Genomic DNA, 27158 nt, shown 5'->3' with positions numbered 1-27158 from the left:
AAAAATTAATATAAGACCCGGTCTTATTTTACTATAAGACCCGGTCTTATTTTACTATAAGACCGGGTCTTACATAATATAAGACCCGATCTTACATTAATTTTTGCTCCAAAAGATTCATTAGAGCTGATTGTCCAGCTAGGTCTTATTTTCGGGGAAACACAGTAAGAACTAGCAAGTTTCTTTATAAAAACATGTAGTCCCAAGTTAATTACTCACAAACTAATCTGAGCCTTTACTCAGAGAGACAGAATCACAGAAGCCACCATTTTCTCCATCTCAGGGGCCAAAGAGAGCCCTTCTCAACAGGAATAGGGGTAACTACTTCTAGCATGCCTACAAATCTCACCCCTTCCTCCACTGCAAACCCTGAGCTGGTAGGACCTGTCTTTGACAGCCACTTTGGACTTTCACAAGATCATGAGTCAAGGACAGTTACAATGAATTTAAACAAAGACTCTCAATAGCAAAGATAAGCTGTTTTCCTATCCCGTACCCCCCCAATCATGTTAAATTGCATCTTAAATGTATTCTCAAGAATCATGTTTGATAATTTATATACTTTAGAAAGTTAGTGCATCTGCCAAAAGCAGAAATAAAAAATCCACAGCTTATTTCTGATTTTAATTCAATTTGGTTCATAATTTGACAAGATGTTGGTTCAATTGCTGAATTTTAATCTATTCAGAACTGCTGACAGTGGATATACAAAGGGATCCTTTATACGTATACACCAGGCAATACAAACTTCCTTTTGCCAAATTCAATGAACGTTTCTCATGCTTTATCTCACTGGTACAATCTCTCACATTCCCTCTGCCTTAACGGTCCTCTTTGTCTCTGTGATGAGTCTCTTACGGCCCCTGTTCGGCCCCTGTTCGGGTCAGGCATATCTCATTTTATTGCGCTATACAGACAATACATTTTTTACAAAGTGAATGTTTGTGGCAATCCTGTGTTGATCAAGTCTACTGGAACGATTTTTCAGACAATGGTTAGTATTTTCAACAATAAAGTATTTTTCAACTAAGGTATGTACATTTTTTAAGACGTAATGCTAGTGTACACTTAATATACTACAGTATAGTTTAAACATAACTTTTATATGCACTGGGAAACAAAAAAATTTGTGATGCACTGTATTGCGATACTCGCTTTATTGTATTACCTGGAACCAAATCTGCAATATTTCCAAAATATGACTGTATCTAAATGTGTTCTTCCTTCTGTATGCCCCGCTTGGCACTGGGGGCACCATACCCTCACACCTTGCAAGCTAGAACCCTTAGCCTTTTGTCTCACTCCATGTCTGGCTCTTCTTACCACTTCCCCTCGCCCATCACCACCTCTCCACTGCCCAATCTCAGCCCTGCCTTTCTAAGCACTTCCATCAGAAGAGCCTCACTAATCACCTGGATGGCAGAGAGGCACCTTATAGCTATTTACATGCCTGACTGCTGTCTGGACGCCCCCACTCCACAATCCTTAGGATGAAGCTTCCTGAAGGCCTGATCCAGCAGGACAATAATAGACAATTCTTACAGAGCTCTTACATCTTCCAGGTTCAGTTCCCATCCTGTTACAAACCCATCACTGCCCTCCAGTGCCCACAGACAAACCTTAAATAAGCCCTTAGGGAAGAGTCAACAGGCCCCACCGCTGAGCCACGCCCAGTGGAGTCCATCAATACACCCAGTGATTCCAGCATCCCCGTGCACTTCCCTAACTGTTCTGTCAAGAATGCCCTTCTTTGTAGCAAATATTTGGAAATTAAAGAATATACTTCTGTAAAACCTGTATGTCAAAGAAGAAATCAAAGAGGAAATAGAAAACGTTTTGAAGTGAATGATAACAAAAATACCACATAATAAAAATTGTGAGATGCAGCTATCATAAGCCTAGAGGAAAATTTACAACTGTAAATGTTTACACTAGAGAAGAAAGGTCCAAAAATCAATGACATAGGGCCCACCTTAAGAAGCTAGAAAAAGATGACTAAACTCAAAGCAAGTGAAAAGAATAAAAACAGAAATAAAATCCAAACCAAGTAATAACAGTGGAAATTAACAAAGTCCAGAAGTTGATTCTTTAAAATGATCAACAAAGTTGATTAAAACTTTAGCTAGAACAATTAAGAAACAAAGAGAATACAAGTTACCAATAACAGGGGCTATCCCTACAAATCTTAACAGATATTAAAAGGAAAATAAGGGAATATTATGAATAATCTAATAAATTTGATATCGTAGATGACATCGACAAGTTCCTTGAAAAATATTTACCAAAACTGACACAAAATTAAAAAGAATAACTGAACAGCTCTGTATCTATTAAAAATATTGACTTCATGATCAAAAATTTTCTCATAAAATTCCAGGCCCAGAAGTTTTTGCTGGTGAATTCTATCAATACTAATCTTACACAAACACTTTTGGAAACTAGAGGAAAAATGAATACTTCTTCCAAAGCCATTTTATGAGGTAAACATAGCCTTGACACAAAAATCTGACAAAAATATAACAAATAGATTACAAACCAATATTCCTTACGACTATAGACACAAAAATCAATCTGACTATTTCAGCAAATTAAATCCAGCATTATAGAAAAAGGACAACGCATCATAATCAAGTGACGTTTATCCTGTGAATGGAGAGCTGATTTAACATTTGAAAATTCTTAAAAGTAATTCATCAAATTAACAAAATAAAGCGGGGGGGAGGAACAAATAATCATTTCAGTAGACGCAGGAAATCCATTTGACAGAATTCAATACTCATTCAAGATAAAAATTCTCATCAAATTAGGAAGAAAAGTAAACTGCCTGAATCTAATATAGCTTATCTATGAAAAATATACTCAATGATGACATAGTGAATGCTAATATCAGAAAAATGGATAACTACTCTCACCATCTTTTTTAACATTATATTGGAAGCCCCAGCCAGGGCAGTAAGGCAAGGGGGAAAAAAGACATAAAATAAAAAAATAATAAAAGATTGGAAAGGAAAAAACAAATCTGTCTCTATTCCTACATAAAATGACTGTTTATGAAGAAAATCCTAAAAAAAAATCTACAAAACTACTTCTAGAAGAAATAAATTTAGTAAGGTAACAAAATATAAGATCGATATACATAAATCAAATGCATATCTCTACAGCAGCAAACAAATAAAAACTAAAATTTTAAACAGGTGAAATGTAGTTTAATAATATATTTTATTTAACCCCAAACATCTAAAATATTATTTCAATGTGTAATCCACAAAAAAATTAATGAGTTATGTGACATCCTTTTTAAATCTAAGTCTTCAAAGTCCATTGCATTATTACAGAAATACAGTACATACCACTTAAAACTGGCCATATTTCAAATGCCCAAGGCTACATGTAGTCATAGCTACCATACTGGACAACACAGCTATAGACTGAACACAGCAATCAAAAATTAAACAAAATCAAAGCAAGGTTGTTGGGGTTTTTTTGTACAAATTAACAGGTGACCCTAAAAATCTGCAGAAATGTAAAGAATCCAGAATATCCAAAGCAATCTTGAAAGAGCAAAGTTAGAGGACTTATACCATCTGACTTCAACACTTGCTATAAAGCTGCAGTAATGCAGACAGTGGCATAGTGGCTTAAGGACAGGCATATAGATCAATGAAAGAGAACAGAGTCTAGAAGTAAACTCATATTTATGGTTAATTTTAAACAGGTGCCAAAGTAACTCAATGGAGGATGGGATAGTCTTTTCAACAAATGGTTCTGGAATAACTAATCATTATACAAAACAAACAAAACATAGAACAGAGACACTTCATACCACGCAAAAATTAACTCAAAATAGTTCACAGATGTAAATATAAAACTGAAAACTATAAAACTACTAGGAGAAAATTTTTGCCATCTTGGTTTAGGCAAAGATTTCTCAGATGTGACAACAAAAGCACAAACTTTGAAAGAAAAATGGATAAATTGACCTTCATCAAAATCACTTTTACTCTTCAAAGGCATTATTAAGAAAATGGAAGAGACAAGCCACAGACTGGGAGAAAATAATTGCTAGTCATTTTTTTGACAAAGGACTTAATTTGGAATATATAAAGAACTCATGCAACTCAATAATAAGATGAACAACCAATTTTTAAAAATGGGCAAAAGACTGGACACTTCACCAAATAGAAGTATGACAACAAATAAGCACAAGAAAAGAGCCTGAATCATTCCTCATTAGGGAAATGCAAATTAAACCACAACATGCCACTTCCCACTCACTCCAAAGATTATAATCCAAAAGACTGACAATACCAAGTTTTAGCAAGGATGTGGAGAGATGGGAACCCATCAGTCATACTGGTGGCAATGGCAAATAGTAGTCACCTCGGAAAACAGTTTGGCAGTTTCTTAAAATGCTAAACATACCCTTCCCATCTGACCCAGCAATCCCATTCCTTGATAGATATCTACCCAAAAGAAAAGAAAACACATGTCCATATAAAGTCCTGGACATGAATGGTCACAGCAGCATATTTCATAACAGCCCAAAATTGTAAACAACCCAATGTCCATCAACTAATGAATGAATGGATAAACAAAATGTGGTACATCCAGAAAATGGAAAATCATTATTCGGCAATAAAAAGGAAAGCACTACTGACCTGATACAACATGGATGAACCTCAATAACATTATGCTAAGAAGCCAGACACAAAAGACTACATATTGTATGAAATTTCTAGAAAAGGCAAAACTACCAAAAGAAAAATGATCAGTAGTTGCCTGGGGCTGGGAGTGGGGACTGACTACAAATAAACACAAGGGAACTCTGGGTGATGAACGTGTGCTGTAACTCAGTTGTGTGACTTGACTAAAAGTCATCTAATGGTATACTTTACAATGAGCGGAATTTGTGCAATGTAAATACTTCAATAAAGCTACATAAAAATAGATTGGTGGATGTATGATAAAGCGTACGTAGTAAAGGTCAGAAATTGTATAACCTAGATGGTAAGTATATGGAAGCACACTGTGCCATTCTTTAAACTTCTTTGAATGTTTTAAATTTTTCACAACAGAAGGGGAAAGTTTGTCAAATTTAATTCCATGACAATCACTTGCATAAACAAATGTCACAGTAAACAAAAGATTGACCCTTATACTACTGCATCAAATAGTTCGCTTTGACCTTTTACTTACTCCTCAAAACGAAACACTCAAAGGAGTTTTGAGCAGGTTAAACTGATTATACAACATGAATTTTGGCGTAAGTAGATGAAAACCCTCACACGCATCTGTCATGCTGGTAACTTCACCACAGGCTCGCCCTCCCAGACCTGGCCTTCCTGCTCTGCGGGATGCTCTCCTCCCAGTCTAGTCTGTCAGCTCCTTAAATGTTGCCGTTCCACAAGCTCTCAGGCCTGCCCTCTTCTGATTCCCTGGCGTGTCCCTGAGAAATCACATCCATCCTAATCCTTGGTCAGTGCGACTATAAGCCCCAAAGAATCCCTCCCTCACCTTTCCTGGGAGCTGGGAAAGGGAGTGTGACTGATCAAGGTGGGGAAGGAAGGGAGGGTGAGTAGTGGTACAGGCAGCCCCCGTATAACACAGCACTTCACTCTAACACGGTTCGAGAATTAGAGAAATCCCCAAACAACACGGAGCGTAATAAGAGCTTTTAAGAGCAAAAGATATCTCATTTGAAATTTTTCATTTAAGCGTGGATGTCCTATCAGATTTGACTGCAGAATTTTAAAATTTGTTAGAATTTTAAATCCATTTTGTTCGTGGAGTATTAAGTTCAGAGGATGAAGATATCTCGTCAAAAAGAAAACGCCCTCAGTTAATGGTGCTTAGTAGTGATGGAGGAGAAAACATTAATACATATTAACAAGTTATACTTTTGGTGAAAATTGCTTTAATAAAGATATTTCTCTTAATTATAAAAATATAATAGTATGTTTTTAAAATTTTTGGAACCTAACCCCTTTTCGTACTAGTTCTGTTTCACATAACACAGACTCGCATAACAGCATTTTTAGGAACCTAACAGCCGTGTTATATGGGGGTTACCTGTATGAAGTTCATCAAAGACTGCAGGATGCCCTCAAGTCTCTGGTCCAGAGAAGGCTTTCACAGTCAAAGATGGGGTCAGAGCAGAGGCCAAGTGCAGCCCATCTTCTGTGCCCCCAAACCTGACCCACAATGGGTCAGAAGCCTCTGAGGGAGCTTTCCGTCCAACTTGAAAGGACTGTGGGGTCACCTGCTGCCATTTACCTTAGATACTACTCTGCATTACCAACCCAATCTAGCTTTGGTTTGCCATTGCATTTACAATCTCAGTACCCTCAGATGTTCGCAGATCTTTATTTAAGGAAGCACTTAGCTACGTGCATGTCAAAAAGCACTTTGCTGCCGTTCCACAGTATTTCTCAAAGGTTGCATGCAAACATCTTATGTCATCCTCTATATTCTGTGTTTGGGACAGACACAAAAGATACTTCTCTGATACAGGTCCTCAAAATATGTTCACCTATGCATAGATACCTAAAGAAGAAGACTGCTGCCGGGAAATCAAGTTTTCCTTTGTTTTTTTATTTATTTTTATTTTTATAAAGAACGCAGTAAATGTGCCACACACTTCTATCCTTGTTTCCTAAGTAAGGCTTGGGAGGGTGGGGGGTGGCGAGCAGGGGAAATCCAGGATATGGGCCAATGATGCTCAGTGTATCTGCTTCAGCCGCTGTTTCCAGCCAGCCGTTACTGACATGATTAACAGCGCACGAGTCCACAGCCTCAGCATTTCATTAGATATTCTGGAGGCACTTTCTTCTAGGATCTAAGGACTGCAGAGACTACAGAAATGAAACAGTGTAAACATCAAACTGTCAGCTGGGAATGGAGACCATCTTGGCAAGATAAAACTTCAGCATCTGTGTGGCCTCTGAGCTCCTCATTACCAGGAGACAGCTGCAGGATTTCAGGAGCTTGGATAAGGCAACGGCAGCAGCGACTTGGTTATCAGTTTCTACTTTAGCAACTTGGTTATCAGTTTCTACCATGACTTGCTGCCTCGTTCTACGTTTCAACTTATTGTGTGTCTCTTTTCAATAGGTCCCTAAGCAGAAAGCAGACTGTGGTAAAATAATTTTTTAAATCACAGGTCCCCCAAGTCCACCTGAAGTTTGTTAGTAAACAAGCCACAAATTTCTTCTCTGGTTTCCACCAAACTCTTACCTTCCACCTGCCCTCCCCAAATTCAAGTAAGTCTCTATCCAAATTTTGCATTAATCATTGGAGCAAACATTTCTTGATCCCCTGACCACAAAGAACTTAAAATTCCAGAGGGAGATAAATGCTGCTACTGAAGGAAACGGTAAGTACACACGCCATTCTGGACCCTGTCTGCTACACAGCCAAGCCAACATCTGTCTTTGAAGAAAATGTTTTAAGAATTTCAGTAAATTTAACAGTTGTTACTTGACATCACTTGGATAGTATATATCTACTATTCAAAACAATGCAGAGAGCATGCTAATTTTCTGTAAGGATCAAGGCACATACTGAACAGCCTCTGCTTCTGACAACAGTTCCCCAAGGAAACCATGAGTATGGGCAGTTGCTGCTTTTTCTCTTTAGTCTGCTATAGCTGGTTCACACTGTCCAGGCCTCAGGGACAAGTTAACAACAACACAGCTTGCAAACAGATTTTCCCCCAGAAAAAAGAAATCCAGCAGCCCACCACAACTGTCACCAGCCCTTCCCACACTTACCAGTGCCATAGGGAGGATGCAGCTGATGGCAGTGAGCATCAACGGCCTGAAAAAATACAGGTGGTAGTTTCAATTTTTATTTAGAATTCTTACTTGCCAACTGCCTGAAATCTTTTAAGGCTACACGAATGGGTCTCCATGCCTCAGCCTGTGTTAGGCCACTTTGTGGTCCAAGGACATTTGCTAACACTAGTGGTCATTCACTACACAGCAGAGATGAAGGAATGAACTGCGGGCCAGCTTCTGGGACTCTGGGAGAAAGGGACACGATACAGGAAAACTAGCCTTACAAGATCAAGATGGATGGATTCAGGTCTTGGGGGGTTGGGCGTGAGAAAGTACTGAAGGGATAAGAAGAAACAAGGTTAAAGCACAGAGACAAAGGAGCAGGTGAACAACAGCCTAGAATGGGGCAAAATCAGCAGTGATGGTAGTGGTAGTGGGGTCCCAGGGGGCCTCTGATCTTAAGCAAGGCTCACCCCTGAAGTCTAATTTAAGTGGTAGGCCTTCACCTCTCTTATACTTCACACCTACATACTCTCAGCCTCTAAAAGGTCAGCTCTCTCTTTGTTTCCTTTCACTTTTTCTTTAAAGGTCTCCCCAGAGAAAGGGCTGACTTGTAATCGAGGCACCCACATGTTATACACGTTTTTAAAAAACCTGATTGATAAACACAAATTTGAAAATTTCTCTCCAGTCTAACTTTAATTCAGTCCCGTTATGGTCTCTGATCATTAAAATCAACACCAAAAAACCCAAGACCTCACTGTAACGAAGTTTTTTATGCAAAATATAGTAAAGCAAAAACATGAAAGTCATCGTTCTTTGACCATGAGGGTACTTTTTTTCCAATTATGAAAAATGCCAAGCATCTACAACAGTGAAGAGTAATGAAACCCATGGATCCATCACCCAGCTCCAACATCTACTCATGGCCAGGCCCACTGGGCCTGCACCTCACTACCCCCTGCCCTCTAAGATTATTGTAAAGTAAATCCCAGCCAGCAGATCCTTTAGGGTGCATTTCAATGAAAAAGCCTTTGGGAAGTGCTGAGTACAAAAGGCTGATTACAGCCCCTTCTAAAATTCTAAGTTTGCTAGGGGGATGCCATATAGGCAGGATGACCACCATTTCTGCAAACTAAGGTCATGTCCAGTAACCACAACCAAACAAATGCAGACAAGAGTTGAGAGCCAATGAACTGCACATAGTAGGGCTAGAGGCCAAGTCTCCTACCATGTTCCTGCAGCTACAGCCCATCTTGTCCAAAATTGATTACAATCAATGTTCTGTATCTTCCAGCTACTGCTGCTGTGAAGAGGCAAAGGAGAGGGAATACCAAAGACCATCTCAGCAGCACCATCGGGGCCCATCTTTTCCAGAGGACACCTAAGAGGCTAACAGATCTTACTGACAAAGCCACAGGCTCCAATAGCATGTTTCAAAGACAGAGCTACTGACTGCTGTCCCTAGCTATGTTCAAAACATATAGCACTATTTTTATAAACTTTCTGTTTATGTAAAACTCCATCATAATGGAAACTCCTTGAGGGTGGAGATTTTTAAAAATGATTTCCTTCTCTGCCACACCCAGGCACCTGGAACAATGCCTGTGCCAGTACTAGGTTCTAGATGCTACCACGACCCTCTGCTTGTCATCTGTGGTCTGGTCTCAAATCACTGCCCAGCCACATCCTCCTCCACAGCCCTGGCAGGCACCGAGGTCTCCCAAGCCCTGAGGGGACTCAGGAAGAGCCCAGACACAGCTCCTCAGAGGAAGGTTAAAAAAAAAAAAAAAAAGGATGCAGGGCCAAGAAATCTTCTGAGGGTTGCAGGAGGACACATGCTGACAGGAGGCAAAAATCAAACATGGGTTAGGGAGAGGAGCCAGAGGAAGGACTGCAGGCTGGAGTCTGCAGAAGCTACTTAAAGTTTTTCAACAGAGCAAGATAATCAAAGTGATGCTCTTAGTGGATGTATCAGAAAAATATGAAATAGCAGAAAAATTTTTATGAATTTATACCTCCTCTTTCACCATTCTAAAAAAGGAGAGGCAGAAACTAAAGGCAGAGAGATCTTGAAGTTATTTTATGGTAGAAGTTAAACTACTTTCCCCCTATCTCTTTAGTGTCTGTCTAAAAGTTAAAACAACAGAAGGCACGCAGGAAACACTTGTTTATTGGGAATCAACAAATTCTTAACCTATCCCAATTACCAATGAATGAAGAAAATCAAATCGTTCATAAAAAGCAATTGGATGAAAAAGAAAACCACCTGCCAGCCCATCCCCCCACCCTGACCGTCACCCTCCCAGTCTTCCCACTCAGGAGAAATCTCTAGCAGCCATTTGTCTAGGTTCTTCTGGTTGTTTCAACATCGCTGAGTACATCCACAGTTCTCCACCAGACTTAGTTTACTTACACCACTCCCTACCTCTCCCTTCCAAGCCCAGCTTTCTAGTGTTTAAATCACTATTATTTAATCCTCTGTCCGTTAACCTTTATATCTTGACGACATTGTTTCCCGGACCAGAATTGCATTTTTCTTCCTGGTGCTTCCCATATCACTACTCTTGGGCCACTCAGAGGAGACACTCCTACGTTAGGCATGAATACACTCTCAATTACTCACACTTGTGTCACGTGTGTTTGCTTTACATTTGGCTTGTGATTTTTTTTTTGAGTGTAGTTTTTCTGCTTTGTGTGGGAATTCTAATTCCCTCGTAAAGAGTTCTAGGGTTTTTCCACCGTATCACAACTATCTTCCAGCTTCTTCATTCTACTTATTGCTTGGAATCCACCCCATTCCTAGTCCTGAAGAAACTGTTCTTGGATCTCACCAAAATTCTGTTCAAATGTGGGCTGACTGCTTTGCAGGCCTGGTGAGACTTTTCTGTGTTCTACTGGATTAGTTCAACTATTTCTTGAATTCTTTCTTTTCCTCTTTTTTCGATTTTCATCTGCAAATAACTACATCATAAAAGGTACAAGGAAAGTATATTTTGTTAGTCCTTAAACGCCTGGAAATGATTTTGCACTTTAGGTGTAAAGCCATTTTCCCTCAGGACTTTGAAGACTTGCTGTGTTGTCTTCTGGTTGTCACTGTTGCGGATGAGACGTCTGGTTCCCATTTCTTTTAGATGATTTGGTATATCCTTATGGAAACTTTTCTGTCTATCCATGTTTTTCTGAAACATCACAGTGACAAATGCAGCAGTGGGTCTTTCTTTATTCTTCTGGGCAATGGGTAGACCCTTTCAATACGAAGACTGCTCCTCTCTTTAGCTCCTGGAAATTTTCTTCTTATACTTTTTAGTATTTTACTCCTTTCAATATTTTGTTCTCATTTTCCAGAAATTCTAGTAGATGTTAGATCTTTAGATTGAGCCTGTCTCTTTTTTTCATATATATGTGTATATATACACATATATATGTATATATACATACACATACATATGTATATATACTTTCCTGTATTTTGGCTTTATTCTAAGAGATTTTCTTGATTTTATCTTCTATCTACAGAATCTTTTTTCACTTGGCAAACCCATAATTCATCTCCACAGTATCTTTTTATTTTGATTGTTTCTTCCTGATGGCATCTGATTATTTTATGGATGCCACATCTTCTTGAATATCTTGGAGAATATTAAATAGTATGCTTTTAAAAACAAGCAAAATTATCTACTGGTCTATTTCAGCTAGGGCCAATTTTTCTGTTTCTCTTATTCTGCATATTTTCCTCAACTGTCTGGTGATTCTTGGTTAGCCATTCACATTAAAAAATGAAGGGTCACCAAAAAGAAAAGGAAAAAAAGAATGTACTGATACAGGCTACAACTTGGATAAACCTCAAAAACATGCAAAGTGAAAGCAACCAGACGTAAAAGGTCATATACTGCATAATTTATATGACATGTAGAATAGGTAAATCCATAGAAACAGAAAGCAGATTAGTGGTTGCCAGGGGCTGAGAGGAGTGGAGAGTAAATGCTTAATGGGTGCTAGGTTTCCTTCTGGGGTAATGAAAATGTTTTAGAACTAGATGAAGATGATGGTTGCACAACACTGTGACTACTAAATGCCACTGAATTGTATACTTTAAAATGTTTAATTTTAGGTGAATATCACAATTTTAAAAGGCAGGGGGAGGCGTATGTATCAGAAAAACGAATCATACCTCTGTGTACATGGACAGAGCCCATCAATCGACAGGCTTTGCTTTAGAGTGATCAGAAGCAGCTATTACTCAAGACTCAAGGGCCACCCAAATGACCAACGAGGTCAGCTAAATCTCACGTTTTCTAAGGGCCCAATTTCTCCCTATTTATCCAATTTCGTAAAAATAAGCAGATTATTTTGCCTGAAGACAAAGTGGGTGCCAGGCTGAGTGTTCTACATATAGACCATTAATTAATTCCCCCCTGTGAAGCACACTTACCTCTTCTAGCCCTTGTAAGTCAAATCAGAGCCCACAGCCTCTTCAAAGATCTGCTGGACAAACTGGCTCCCGTATGCAATGATGTCCCCACATGTGACCCCAACCTGTTCTCTGTTGTTATGAGTTTATAACATGTATATGCCTTTACTTTCATTTCCATGGTATTTAAAAATGGAGGAGCACCTCATATTTACCTCATGTTCTTCAATAACCTCTCTCTCCCTGCCCTCCCCAACTCTCCAGGCAACCAATCACTCATTCACTTTCCTTTACAACAGATTTGGCATTCTCCAGAATTTTATATGATTGAAATCATAAAGTATTTACTCTTTGCTCCCCTGGAATCCTTCATGCAGCACAGTTATTTTGAGATTTATCAATGATGCTTACATGAGCAGTTCACTCTTTTTATAATGCTAAGTATGTTGTTCTACAGGCATGCCATTATTTGTTTGTTTATCTGTTTGTAGATATTTCGGTTGTTTCCAGTTTTTGGCTATTACAAATAAAACTGCTAAAGACATCTGAACACCAAACAAACAAAAACAAATGGAGGGGGACAAAGGTATGTGAGGGCAGCCAACCAGCTTGAAGTAGAAGCCAATATAAATAAGCTAGCCAAAAAGATTCGATGTGCTCCACTACAAGTGTCATAAAATTCAAAACTTTTAAAACATTCACACTGTATTTATGATTGCAGACACCATTAGTCATTTTTACAGCTACTTACTCGTATTATCAACGTGGACATAAGAACCCACTTTCATCTTGACAATCAATGAAATATGGAGTTACATTTAGACATCAAAAATATTACAGGAAACCTATCCAACTTGAAAGTATAGTTGGGCAATGGCTATCCTACTCCCCCCCAACCCCCCCACCCCCGGTTACAAAACCAGTCCACTGAATGGTGGGCACATCCTTTCAGCCACCAAAGAAAGGACGCACTCCTTTCTCCTCACTTCGATAACCTGAATCATTTCAGGTTTTTTGTACTTTCATGTGAATATAATGGAAAATACCTTGCTTCACCTCTGAGTTCCATTAGAGACGTTCCATTATGTCTGCATGAAGGTTAGGCTTCTGTATGAGAACTGCCGAAACTAATTCTGAGATGCACCCACACTGGGAACCACACATCCATTGGGTAATATCCTGTCTCAACTTAGAAATCGCTGGCTTCATGGAAGCCCTCTGACGAGCATGTCCTCCATTTGCAAATGGGAGCATACAAAAATAGAGCTTTGGGGTTAATTCTCAAAGTTTGCATTTATTGACTGGACTTACACAATCAGGTCAACAAGCAACACTTACTGAAAACAAAAAAATAACCAGGCATTTTTCTAGGTGCTATTATACGAAGAAAAAAATGTGAACTTCTATCTCAGAGGCCAAGTTTACAAACAACTAATTTCCAATCAGCACAAGTACATACCAAGAAACATGCATACAGTGCTATAGAGACAAGAGTATCTGATTCTGCCTGGGGATCAAGGAGGGCTTCATGGGAAAAGGGAGTCAAGGGTAAATCTTCAGTTTCCAGCTTGGTGAATGGTGGTATCACCAATTAAGATAGAGAATCCAGGAAGCTAAGTTTGATGGCATTGCAGTTATTTTGGAGCAAAAGGAGGCAAGGCTATCTGCAGATTCTGGAAAACGATGATGAGAGCATTGAAAAGACTGGGAAAAGCTTACAATAAGGGATAAATGAGTTGGGTAGAGAATATACTGGCCAGGAAAGAAACTGCTAGTCAAAGAGAGCAACTTTCCTAGATACAGGGGCCACTCTATGTTCACGATTATAAGAACAGCTCTGTTCTCCTGTTAAAATATCTCCAAACCTCTCCCTTACCCAGCCTGTATTTTCTCTAATTTATGGTTGATAATTTGTGGTTATCACGTAAAACCATTTCATGTTTATAAAGATTTGTGATAGTTCAGAGAAAAGGGAACACAACCTAAGCTACAAATTCTGAAAACTCATGTCAGATTAAGTAATCAAGCCACAGGGCAGACATATTTCAGGAGGAACAATATAAGAAACTTCCGGCTATCTTACTCTGTACCTTTCTCAAATCTTTCCTACAACTCTTCGCTCTTTTGGACAGAAAAATCTAATCCTTCAAATTTTTCCTAGAGTAGAAGGGACAAAGAAAAGGAGGGAGAGAGGGAGAGGGAGAGGGAGTGAGGGAGAGGGAGCGGGGGGAGGGGGAGAGAGAGAGAGAGAGAGACAGAGAGAGAGAGAGACAGAGAGAGAGAGAGAGAGAGAGAGAGAGATTGGGACAGAGCAAAAATTAAATTGGGGGAAGTGTGCCTCAACAACAAAGACCACTGAAATCAACTAAACACTTCATTACATAGTGCTGTCAATGAGGTCACAGCCCAAACACAGTGGTCAACCAGAAATGTAAAAACGACAGGCTATATGACCCTGTATCCTTTTCCTGATCCCAACTCAGCATTCATTTTATGTTATTTTTACTTTTCCTATCAGTGGGGCCCAGATGCTTCAGATAAAGGCAAAGTAATCCAAAGTACACAACCCAATTACTACATGCATACTCAGGCACCAGTCAACATGTCATGCAGAACCTTCCTCCGTGTGGTTCCTACCCTGTGACTCAAAGCACACAATCCTAAGGTGCTTTGAAGGAACCACAGCAAACACGTGAAAGCAACATTCCCACTGTTCTGCTCATGCCCTGCCTCCACTGTGATCAAGCATTTGCATACTCATGTGCCAGGCACTTGACACGCCTTATTTCATTTTAAAGCTGTGAAGGAGGTATTATCATCATTTTATAGATGAGAACACTGAAGTTTGGAGATGTTGAGAAACTTGCCCAAGTAGGCAGAAAAGGGACTGGAAACCAGTCATCTGACCACTAGCACAGGCTCTGGCCAAGTCCCAACGCACACAAAGGCCACAACCACGAAAATGCTCCCAGCAATATAACCAGTGCCCCACAACTGTAACACGTAAGTACTCACCGACATGCCCAATGCAGACAGCTGGAGCAAGTTTTGGTTCAAGAATAAAATGGTATATGCTATACAGTCGTTTAAAGTAATTTATGAGAATGAAGTAAAAACAAGGAAATATTTTCAATGTACATGAAAATACATGTACATAATGATTACTAGAATGTAATGCCGATCAAGTTAGGGATTTTTGTCTGTTTTGTTCACAGCTATTGTTCTAGTACCTGGCACATAGTAGGTGCTCAATAAATATTGGTTGAACGAAGGAATGAATGACAGCACAGTAACATTATGTATGAATATGGACAATACCTGAAGGATTATAAGGAAAACTTTTATTTTAGGTTAATGGAATTATGAATGATATTTAATATTGTAGTAATAGCTCAACAAAAAAATGTAATATAAATAAATTCAGCATAAGAACACAAGCATGGCATTAGACTCACCCCTTGATTACACATGGTTTACAAGGTTGCTGAGGTAGTATAAAAGCACAATAAAAAGACCAGAATGAAAGCTGGCCTTGAATCTGATGAAGAGCTCCTTTTCTGGAAGGTGGCGAGCTGTTGTGTGTGGTGCCAAGTACACAGTGAGCACACAATGATGACAATAACCTTTCTAAGCTGGCGAGACAGGGACAGCTTTAGCACTCGCTGAACTTAGACAATTCTCAATGTCACCCTGGACATTTCTCATCTCCCCTTTAAAAATAAATTTATACATGAGTAAAACACACATCAGACTTCCAAACTAAAGCATCGTGAAGTATGTCAACATACCCATTAAAAACGAACTATTTGGAACACAGGAATTTAATGTAGATTCTACTGAGATACAACATGCAAAGAAAACTGACATCAGGTGGTAAAAATAGAAATCGGATAGCTGCTCAGCTCACAAACACTCAGTGTTACTATGCCCAGCTTAAAGATACTTTCCCGTGAGTAGTAACAAAAAAACAACCATTACTTAGTTAATAAATATATAAATAAAAATGGTCTTAAAAGTCAGCTATATCAGGACACAAAAAAGTTAATTTAGTAAACAAAACTAAAGTCTTTGCCAGGTATTATACACAAACTTTGTGCCACTTAAGAAAAAGACTAAATATAAGGTAGTTTGTGTTAAGAACGTCAATTGCTCATGTTACAAGTGACAAATGCATAGAAATCAGGTTCTGAACATGGGACTATAAAGACTTCTGCACTTGAATCAGAAGCCCTGAAAACTCACTATGATTCATCCACAAAGGGGAAAAATGATCCACAGAAGACCCTTGAGACATTTTCCAGCCACATTTTGCTGAGTAACAAACACTAGATTTTAAAATAAATTCAAGCAAGAGGGCGGCTGAATCGTGTTCTAGGTAACATTTTTCCAGCTCTACTTCAGTTAATACAGCAATTCATAAAGCAAGAAGAACTGTAGTAAAAACACGGAAAACACGAGCTTATTTCTCTAATCCTATCCAGGGAATACGAGGCTTGAGAAGTGAGCAGCACAGTTCAGCGCTGAAGTTTAAAAACTCTGTTCCTTGCTTCCAGTGGTAAAGACACTTCAGTCTGCATTCATGCTGCTCCGCCATACTTTATTCCTTTTCACCTATCCGTTCAGCCTCCTACTCCAGTCCAGAAGGTAACTTTCCTACCCCCATGCTCATCGACCCCTGGGGTCTGGACTTCTGTTACCTGCATGGCCCTTCTACCATACCTTCAAGGTTCTCCTGTCAACACAAAGCTCAGACAGTTCACTGTACTCCAGGGACTAGATCTGGCGCAAAGTAAACTATTTCTTCTCCCTTCTTAAGCAATCGGGTGGGGCCCTGAACAGCATTCCGCCTCTCCAGCCCACACCCCTAACTCGCTGCTGAGAGAAGGAGCACACCATGAGGCACACACTTCTGGCCTGTCACCAACGAAAGCAGCCTGGGCTCCGTCTAGGGCTCTACCAGGGCTGAGCCCCGTCCTGAGGGGCAGCTATTTTGACAGCAAATGCCTCACGAGCTTCATGGAACAGTATTAAGAAAACTGACTGAATGACAAAAATTCTTCTTAGCTAACTACTGCACATACTGCAGTAAAAATGCCTGTTATTACTCTCTCACCTATAGTAACAATAATCTTTGTGTAAGTTTCATATAAAAATGTAGTGTGTAAAAAAGGTAACTTGGTTTTCTTTAAAGACTCGTGATCACTAAAAAAACGTGTCAGAGATTTTCTCCCTCCTACAACGCAATACTTCACTTGGCAATCACTTCGTCTCTGATGACTATTACATTTGTATAGGATAGTTCATGCTAAAAATAATGCTTCTTATTTTGCCATTATTTGAACACCAGTAGTTTCCCCTCAGTAACAGATAAGCATTTTCTGTTGTCTGTCCTCAGCCTTGATCTGATTTTTCTGGGCAGTTTCCTTTCTCAGTCTTACTCATGGGGTCCCAGACCAGTCCCAGAACACATACAGTAAGTTACCCTCTCACACCAAGTGCCCTCACTAAACCAAAAGCCCAGTGTCCCAAACAATTGGGGATTTTTTTTACATCAAATCCCAAAAGGCAATAAAAGGCTAACTTTATGCTAGACTGTGGCTCATCCATAGGCAACTAACTGCCAGCACACACAAAATGAGTAACACAGACATGAGTTATCAGTGAAAAATTCAAGCCACTCCTCAAACTCAGAAAGCTTTTGTTCACAGACAGCTTTTCATAAGACTACATGACTTTAAACCACATACATGTCACATCTCCTACTAGCAGGGACTAGGAAATCTAGCTCACACCAATAGCATCAACTACTGTCATCAACAGTCGGCAAAATCCGCAAGTATCCAAGGAATTAGATGAAACATTGGGACAGGAATAATTAGATGAAACCCTGTGACAGGAATCATGGGGGAGGACAGGTACAAAGCAGTTTCTGCCCTTCAAGAAGTAACAATCTAGTTGGCGAGATCATGAAAAAATATGTGGAAAAAGTAAAACAACATAAAGCAGTCAACCTGCAGTGTATGATCTAATACGCATGAGCTGTAACGTTTGGGCACTGAGACCAAAGGAGGGCACAACCACTGTGTTCTAGGGGGTCTCCAGGAGACTCGCTCAGGGAAAGTACAAGCTAGACTTTCAGGGAGCCCTGCAGGTACTGAGAGGTAAAAAGGGCTTTCTAGGAGGAGGTTTTTAGGGGGCTGACCATATGTCAGTCTAATAAGGAAGGACGTAAAACAGTAAATTTGACGTATGCATATTTTACAATAAAGGAAGAAAGGAGGAAAGATAGGTGCTTCAGCCCCTCAGCTGTCTCTAGCAGGGTAGGAAAGTCAGCACAGAGGGCTTGACAATGGAGAATTGTTATGCACAGATACAAACATCCTGATGAACTGGGTCGACTGGTACTGTCCAATGCACAGCCGCACATCTGACAATTCCTTTTCTAATTTTTAAATACCAACAATGCGTATAACCTGACAATATGATTAAAGCAAAAGAAACTAGTGGACCAGATAGGGAGAGGTGTCCATGATGAGGAAGAGACCTCGTGCCTCTTTTCCACTAGGGAGATGCTCTCTGGAAACAGAGGTCCCAGCAGCTTTGCTATAGCTGTGGTGCAGAAATCCCAAACCCAGTGGTTCCAACGGGTCTCCTTTCTTCAGGTTTTCTGCTGCGCACAAGAGAGGAAGTCTGCAATCACGTCTACGAGTGAATCACAACAAAGTTCTAGCTTTCAGCTTCTAGCTTGTTGCTAATAAAGCCTGAGTATCTAAATCCAAGGTACTAGCCTTTGCTGGCCACCAGGTGAAAAAAATCCCTCAACTAGTAGATAAAGCAACTGTCATAGAAATCACACATGGCACACCTTAGTTATTCCCATTTAAATACCAATAAGAAAATTATTTGGTTGAAATTATGCCAATGTGCCCCTGATCTTCTATTTGGGCAGGCAACAAAAATCCATACAATAGTTTCAGAAAGAAAGTCAGGGAAAACAGTAAAGTAAGAGAAATGTCCCTATTTATATAATGACCAACATTAGAGAAACATGGTGGGAAATTGTCCATATGGCCATAAGAATACCCACCGTACACAGTTCTATGTGAATATACTATGCACTGCTGCAGTATCACATGCTACAAAACACACACAGCAAGGACAATGACTGGCCCGAGGGGCAAGACACTGAAAAGTATCCCAGTTTAACTGTTAAAAATAAGAGTCTTGCTGGAATAACCAATTTTATTAATTCTTTTAAAATTCTTTTAAATATGAACATCCCCGCCCCCAAATCAGTGAAATACAAGCTATGAGAACTTTATTCTTATAGTTATCACTAAAATCTCTTTCAACATTAGGCATTAGTCATCAGTATATGAAACAAATGAGCTCATTACCCCAGAGACACAGATTATTCAGGGCAAACTGAGGATCTAGGTACTTCTCAAAACATTTATCAGTCACTCACACATGGTTGTGTAGAAGATGGTGATCTGATGCTTATCATTACCTTACCTACTAAAGTTTCATAAGACTTACTTTCTGAAACAAATGTTAATCTATGCAATTCTGCTACTCGTACTCTGAACTATTATCTCCTGTATCCACCCCACCCCTCCTTTCTAATTCTTAGCAGTCTGGGAATCTGAGGGCCTTAAATACACATATATTAGAAAACAAAGTAAATGCATCAAATGTGTCCAAATGATGCAACGTATACTTAAATTTGATTCCCAGCTACAGGGCCATTCAGCCAGTCTGGAGGAAATGGTGGTTCACAACAGCTCATATTTAGCTTTAATTGGGGGGATTCCACTTGGAACTGATAAGAAGGCTCACCTTTAGGACAGAGGCTAAGCTGGTCATGTGGTCATTGAGGGCACCTTCAGACTCCTTGTAGGTCAAGCAGGTGAACTGGTACTCCTCAGGATCAAAAGCGTCAGCCCCCTGCTGCTCCACATCGCTGGCTACGCCCACGTAATAGTCTTCTATGTCGCCAGGGTCCTCGTCCTCTTCCTCTTCCTCACAATTGGGGTCATAGTCCTCCTCATTGCTGTCAGACCCCTGGCTATTCATGTCCACGGACATCTTAGCATCCAGCCAAGTTGCAGATCAGGAAAGCAGGGTTTTTCCCCTCCCCCCAAACTTTACCACTTTCTCAAATGCATTAGTGTTTTTGTCCTCTAAAGGAGAAAAAGAAAAAAAAGTGTTACTTTCCCTGTGAGAAGTTCTAACAGAAACCATTCAAAAATCAAAATGGCATAGCCCTCGCCCTACCCCTAATATGGCCTATTCCCAACTTTCGTGTCATACAGGTAACCTCATCGTCGTCATCTTCCTGCCCAGGCTTATCAAAGGGAAACCTTTCCCTGGAGGGGAAGAAGTAGCTGACAATGCTAACTTCACATGAAAGAGTGAGGCTGTCTGCTCATGTCAATGAGTCAGATTCCCATGGACTTGTCCTTCCTGCCAGAATCTTTACCAGGGAAGCAAATCCCCACAGTTGGCTGCCCACCACGGGAGCAATCTAAAGGTTGAACTACCAAGGTTTAAAATCTCTTAGCTAATCATGCCCCACTTAGTGGTGACATAGATAGTAAACAGGGACACATTTCCTTCCCACTGTAATATGTAGGAAAAGAATATTATTCTTTCATAGACATTGCTCTAAGATATCTGGAAAACAAGTGTATTGTTAGTAAAGAAAAAGTAAAAGCCATATCGTTCTTCAACATTCTCCTCTAGTCTGCAAAGTTAACTGATTTCTCAGTTTTAAAGAGTTCTACTGATCCTTTAAAAGGGGGTTCTTACAGACAAAGAACTGACCCCACAGTGAAAGGATCAAAGCTAGGGAAAACCAGAATGTATTTAGGGTGAAGAAACCAGTTTAAATGGAAACAGCTACTAAAAAATCTTCACATGTCAAAATGTTACTCGATTACCTATAAATGAATAGAGAACACTAGTTGAGAAAAGAAAACAATCAAAACTACTAACTGCATCTCAAGGTATCAACAGTATCAAATAATGACTTAAATCTAAAAACTAACAGAACCTTAAAATGCAAGAGCATTTGGATTGAATGGTATGTAAATAATTTAAATAACAATCTGGATTAAATATAAATGTTGAGTCTATCTGAAGTAGAAAATCTCTCAAAAAAAATCAACCATAATTAAAACACAGATCAAAAATGAATATATACTAAATATGTAAGCAGTCTACAGGACCGCAGAGCCGCCTTTTAACGATATAGTGAAAAATCAGTGAACCTAAGTTTGATGATAACTATAAATACCAATTTTTTAAAAAAATCCCATCAATGAGAAGGCAATAAATATAATATTTGCAATTTGACTTTCAACAAATTGTATTATATGGTAGAACCACCTACTCACAACTGAACTTAACTGTGGTATTTTTCTTTTAGGAGAAAAATGTTACTTATAAAATAAAAAATACCTGCAATTCTTGAAGATCTTTCAGGAAGATGTCACGCAAATAGTCTGTCATATAATTTCCATCTAAAATAAAAAGAGAGAATTCTAGTTACATATTTTTAAATTGATATCCTACTTTTGTATTTAGTTTTTAAAAAGCAAAACATTTGAAAGGACGAGCAGCAAGGGTCCGGAATAAATAGGAAATTACAGCTGACCCTTGAACAACATGGGTTTGAGATGCGTAGGTCCACTTATGTGTGGATTTTTTTCAATAAATACTGTAAATGTATTTTCTCTTCCTTAATATTTTCTTAAATTTTTTTCCTCTAGCTTACTTTATCATAATAATATAGCATATAATATATATATATATATAACATACAAAAAGTGTTAATTGACTGTTTTAAGGCTTCTGGTCAATAGCAGGCTATTAATAGTTCAGTTTTGGGGGAATCAAAGGTAGACACAGATTTTCAACTGCGCAGGAAGTCAGCACCCTTAACCCCCATGCTTTCCAAGGGTCAACTGTATTTTCTTATATGTCCCACAGAAATCCCTGTCATAATTATACTGACAAGAGTTACATGGCCGTCTAAGAAAAAAAGTATTCAAAGTAAACAGCTGACAACTTTACCTGGGATACTGGTGATGGAAATGGATACCCAATTCCCTCCCTCAGTTTGAAAGCCCACCATCTTACCCCTATTTCCTCTTGTTCAGAGTCCCTGAATTTACCATAACTTCAATCCTGAGTGTTGGAGGTTGACAAAGTAAATTGTAACTGACTTGAAACTGAACTTTTACTATCAAATCACCTCTACTATGGCAATCTAACACAGAATACTGCCAATATTTCAGATCTCATTATACTCACGAAAAAATTAGTTTCAAATAAAAAAATGTCCCATACGGGATGCCACCAGGCAATATTAACACCCATTTCTCACCTCTCTTCTGACATGCTCAAGGGCCACCTGACTTTCTCAAAGATACAGATCCCGCTATCCCAGACTAGACAATTACTATCTGCTTACTCAATTGAAAATTTCATGTCTATTTTTTTTATCCTTTACAATTTCTTGGAAACCCTGAGCTTATTAACTTCCAAACATAGACAGGCAAATATAAACTAACTGGATATCAAAGTCCAAACAATGATTGTAGAAGATTATTTCCAAAATGGAAGAGGAAAAATTGATTTCTTTTTACCTTTTTTCTTTTGCCTATGTGTTTATGTAAGACACTATTTACGGGGCAAATAGAATCTATGAATATTGCTCCCATCTACAAAATATCACTACCAATAATAGCTCTCATGTAATGGGAGCCAATTTCAGGTCAGATTCAGTCTTATTAAATCTTCAGAACCCCACCAAGTGGCTATCATCCTAGTCTTACAAATGAGGAAGCTCGGGTTCACAAAGGTTAAGTAACTTCCCCAGGACCACACTGCCGGCAAACAGAAAAGCCCAGTGTCATAATTCCACCAGATCCATGACCTACGGTGATTCATAATTCCCTATTACCCTTCCAGAGAGCCTAACACTATCCACAAAGCTACCTCCAGCATCACAGCAACAGAGCATGTTTTCACTTTCTTTGGACTTCTCCCCAGGATTTGGGTTTAGAGGCTGCCCAGGCTTCTCACCAACTAAATATTCAAGAATCAAGGCTCCTCTCCTAAAGGGGAACCTGAAAAAAGAGAAGGCCATTCGTGCTTACTGGGTTCTAGGCCCAGATGTAAATAAACACTTAATTTTCAATCTTGCCAAAGTTAAATGTTCCGAGTGCTGACCTAGCTCAAAGGGGACAGTATGTTATTGCCTTATTAGCAGAAATGATGACAATGCTTCTAATCCCTGAGATGTTAAATATTATCCCTACATCCCAGTCTGAAAAGGAGTAAAAGAACTTCCTTTTCCCCACAAAGTTCTGTGTTCAGAAGACCTGACACCCACCCTGGACTAAGGGAGCCAAACTGAGGACGACTCAGTTTTAACGTTGACGAGAATAAAACAGACTTTTTGTGTGAATCTGACGGTGTTTACTTCGTATATAGGATTTAGCACCGAATGGGTCCTTTACGAAGCCGACATTTCCAAAGAGAACTACTTGATACAAAAATATGAACCGGCAACTTGGTTTCAAAACCCCACGCTACCGTCCGTCCCGTCACACAGGGTAGCCCCTGGCCACAAGTGGTTAAGTTAAAACTTAAATACAACTGAAAATTTGATTTTTCAGTCCCACTGGCCACAATGGTCACGTGTGGCGAGGGGCCACCCCACCTAACAGCAAAGGTATAGAACGTGTCCACTGTGACAAAGTTCCACGGGACAGAGCAACAACCAGTACTGAGGTGAAGTCACCCGTGAAGGCGGCTGCCGCTCCCGCGGCTCCCACGGCGGCGCAGCTCCGGGGCCGCCGGTCCCCGCCGAGGCGCCGGGATCTCCGCGAGGACACGGAACTCGCGCGCCGGGGGACCCTTCAGAAGCGGGCGTTAACTAACCGCGCGGGCGGCCCTGCGAGCGCTCCCCGTAAGGACCTGAGCGGGGCGCCGCGGGGGCGGCGCGTTTCCCCGGCGCGCCCGGTGGGGAGGGCCCGGATAGGCCGGCGCCAGTCGGTCAGAGGCGATGGCCTCCGACCTGTCCGCGAGCGGAGAAGGCGGCGGGAGGAGGACTAACGGAGACGCCAGGCGCTCGGCCGCCCCGGCCGTAGCCTTCAGCCGCCCGTCCGCGGACCGCGGGAGGCGCTGAGACTGTACCGGCGACCGCGGACGCCGGGGCCTCGCGGGCGGCGACGAAGGCGGAGCCCCGGCCGGGCTAGGGAGGCGCACGGAAAGCCCACCCCCTCCCCCGACCCGCCGGGTAAACAAGGCCACGACCTGCGCTTCACACTTACCGGAAAGCGCGACCCCGCGGCCGCGGAGCCCGGACGGGCCAGACCGGGTTGGGCGGGGCCAGAGGGATCGGACCCAAGCGCGGCGGCGGCGGCGGCGGAGGCGGCAGGCCGACGCCGGTCAAGGCCCGCGTCGCTTCCTCCAGCGGAGCCGTCTCCGCCGCTCCGGAAGTGCTCAGCGTCGTTGCGTCACTTCCGGGCCGGGGTCGACCCGCGGTCGCAGGGGTCGAGGCGTGTGCTGGGTAACAGTGCCCCTCTGCTGGCGCTTTGTGGTGTCCCGGCGCTCGATCCCGGGGTCTGACCAGGGCAGGGCGGGCGCGGAGGGCTGCGAGAGGCAGCAGATGAGACGGCTCGGCTTACTGCGGCGTAGTCACGGCATCGCTTCCGGCTTTCGCCTCCCAGCGCTGCCCGCCAGGATATTTTTAACCCACGTTTTTCTGATGGACTCCTCACTTCGCTGTTTGTAAACTCGAGTGTCGGGTACCGGGAAGACATCCTGACGTCGGTGGAGTTGGTAAAGGACTGTTGTTCCCCTTCGGCTCGCTGGACGAAGGAGAACAGGGCCTTCGGGTCAGCTCGCCGGGCCGGAATTCCGCCTACGCTCAGGTTGTGGCCTGTTGGCCCCCGATCCGCAGGACCTCGCCGGGTTTTCACTCCCTTCTCCTCAACTGGATTCGCCGCCCAGTTCTTCGGCTTTCCAGTGACTACAAGGCTGACTCCTAATTGCCTTGCTGCCCAGTTTCTTCAAACAGTATAAGAAGTGCCAGTTATGACTTCTAGTACCTACTAGGACGTGTTGTCAAGTGTTATGGATAGAGCGAGCCACGGAGGCTCACTCAGGTTGCTGCTGCACAAGTGCAAACGCCAGTGTGAAGCTGGTGATGTTAGGCAGCGTTTTGGGATGTGCAAGTCCGTAGATAATCCAAACGATTTCCACCCGTACACCAGTCGTGTGTGTAATGATATTCGAGACAAATGATGTGTAACGGGCTCTCTTTAGTGCTTGTTTCTTGTATGCACTCGTATTTCTTACATATGGGTTTCAGCTTCCAGTTTTAACACAGAACATGTACCAAAATCAGATGCAATCAAACACATACTGGAAAGCCCCGAATTAATTTGGAGTGAAAATTAATAGCAATGAGTAATGTACTGTAGGATTATAAATTTGATATTTAGCAACATAAAAGTCTATCATCTAGTGTACCTTAATACATTTGTTTTGAGAAAACATATCCCTTTAAATTATACTAGCAAAGGGCCCAAACTATATTTTCTGCAAATGAAATGTCAGTTAGAAGCTCTCACTTTGGGTTGCTGGTAATAAATTCTCTCCAGTGAATAAGGGGAACAATCAGTCTTTCTGTAGCATTATTGCATTTGCTAAATAGAGAATAAGGTCACAAGCACACTGGTGCATGTACAATATATTGGAATCCTATGTATTTATTTGTTCATGTGTCTTTCCCCTGGTAAAGGTGAGTTTCTTAAGGGCACAGATCCAACCTTATTTTCTGTATTACTCCATTAAATAAACATTTATTGGGTTGATGATAATATTTTTAACTAGTGGCAATCTCTCCCAAGGAAGTAGATTTAAAAATTAAGCCAAAACATTTAAGGATACACATGAAAATTTGTGCACATATATGTGCTTTGGAATGGTGATTTTTTTTTTTTTTTTTGTTGAGAGCCTACTGGCCCATGTGGGAATCGAACCGGCAGCCTTCAGAGTTAGGAGCATGGAGCTCTAACCGCCTGCGCCACCGGGCCGGCCAGAATGGTGATTTTAACAGGAAAAAGTTTGTAGCATCCCAAGCGTCCAAAAGTAAGGGTTTGTTAAGTTACAGTAAGATATACAATAAAGAAAGCCATTAACAATCATGCTATACAAAGGCCCCTCTTGACAAGGAAGGGTATTTGTGATACATTCTTAAGTGATAAGAATAGGATGTGAAACTGTTCTATTCCATTTTCAAAATATATATGTGTATCAAATATATAAATCTAAAGTCTCTCATGGTTTCTGTGGGACAGGAATCTGGACAGTTTACAGTGGGAATGGTTTATTTCAGCTCCGCAGTGTCTGGGGCCTCAGCTAGAAGATTCAAAGTCTGAGAGCTAGAATTACAGGAATAGTTATTTACTCGTCCATCTGGTAGTGGCCGTGCTGGGGCTGTCAGTCAGAACATGTATACATAACCTCTCCATGTGACCTTGCTTTTCTGGAAATACGTGGCTGGGTTCCGAGGATAAGCGCCTTAGAGAGAACCAAGTGGAAGCCATATCTCCTTTTATGACTTAGCCTTTTAAGTGACACAGCATTATTTTTACCACATCTTATTGGTCCAAGCAAAGGTCCTCTCAGGTTCAAGGAGAGGAAATGAAACCCTACCCCTGTTGGAGGAATAACAACATGATATCACACCGTAAGAAGAGCATATGGAATGGGATATATGTTGGTGTGGCCATCTTTGGAAAATGTAACCTATCACATAGCATATGTTACATATATATCATACATGTGTCTTTCATCTTTGCCTTTATTGATTTGAATTACATGATAATATATTGATACATTATAGTTGTGAAAAATTTATGCAACAGTGTTGCTAGCAACATGTGAAT

The 27158-nt window shown here is 40.8% G+C and overlaps 1 protein-coding gene across 1 annotated transcript in view; it reads right to left on the bottom strand.

The window, feature by feature from the left end:
- The window catches only part of ARIH2 (ariadne RBR E3 ubiquitin protein ligase 2), a 45476-nt gene extending 20315 nt beyond the window's left edge, over positions 1-25161 (bottom strand). The window contains 5 exon segments of the mRNA XM_081072038.1: positions 7770-7781; positions 7783-7815; positions 20029-20372; positions 21652-21713; positions 24534-25161. Coding sequence (XP_080928164.1) covers positions 7770-7781; positions 7783-7815; positions 20029-20277 — 294 coding nt within the window. The 5' untranslated portion in view covers positions 20278-20372; positions 21652-21713; positions 24534-25161.
- Between the last annotated feature and the right edge of the window lie 1997 nt (positions 25162-27158).

This window comes from Rhinolophus hipposideros (genome assembly GCF_964194185.1).
Source record: "Rhinolophus hipposideros genome assembly, chromosome: 14".
NCBI lineage: Eukaryota > Metazoa > Chordata > Mammalia > Chiroptera > Rhinolophidae > Rhinolophus > Rhinolophus hipposideros.
Note: the sequence above shows the minus strand (reverse complement) of the source record. Positions and strands in the feature narration are given on the sequence as shown.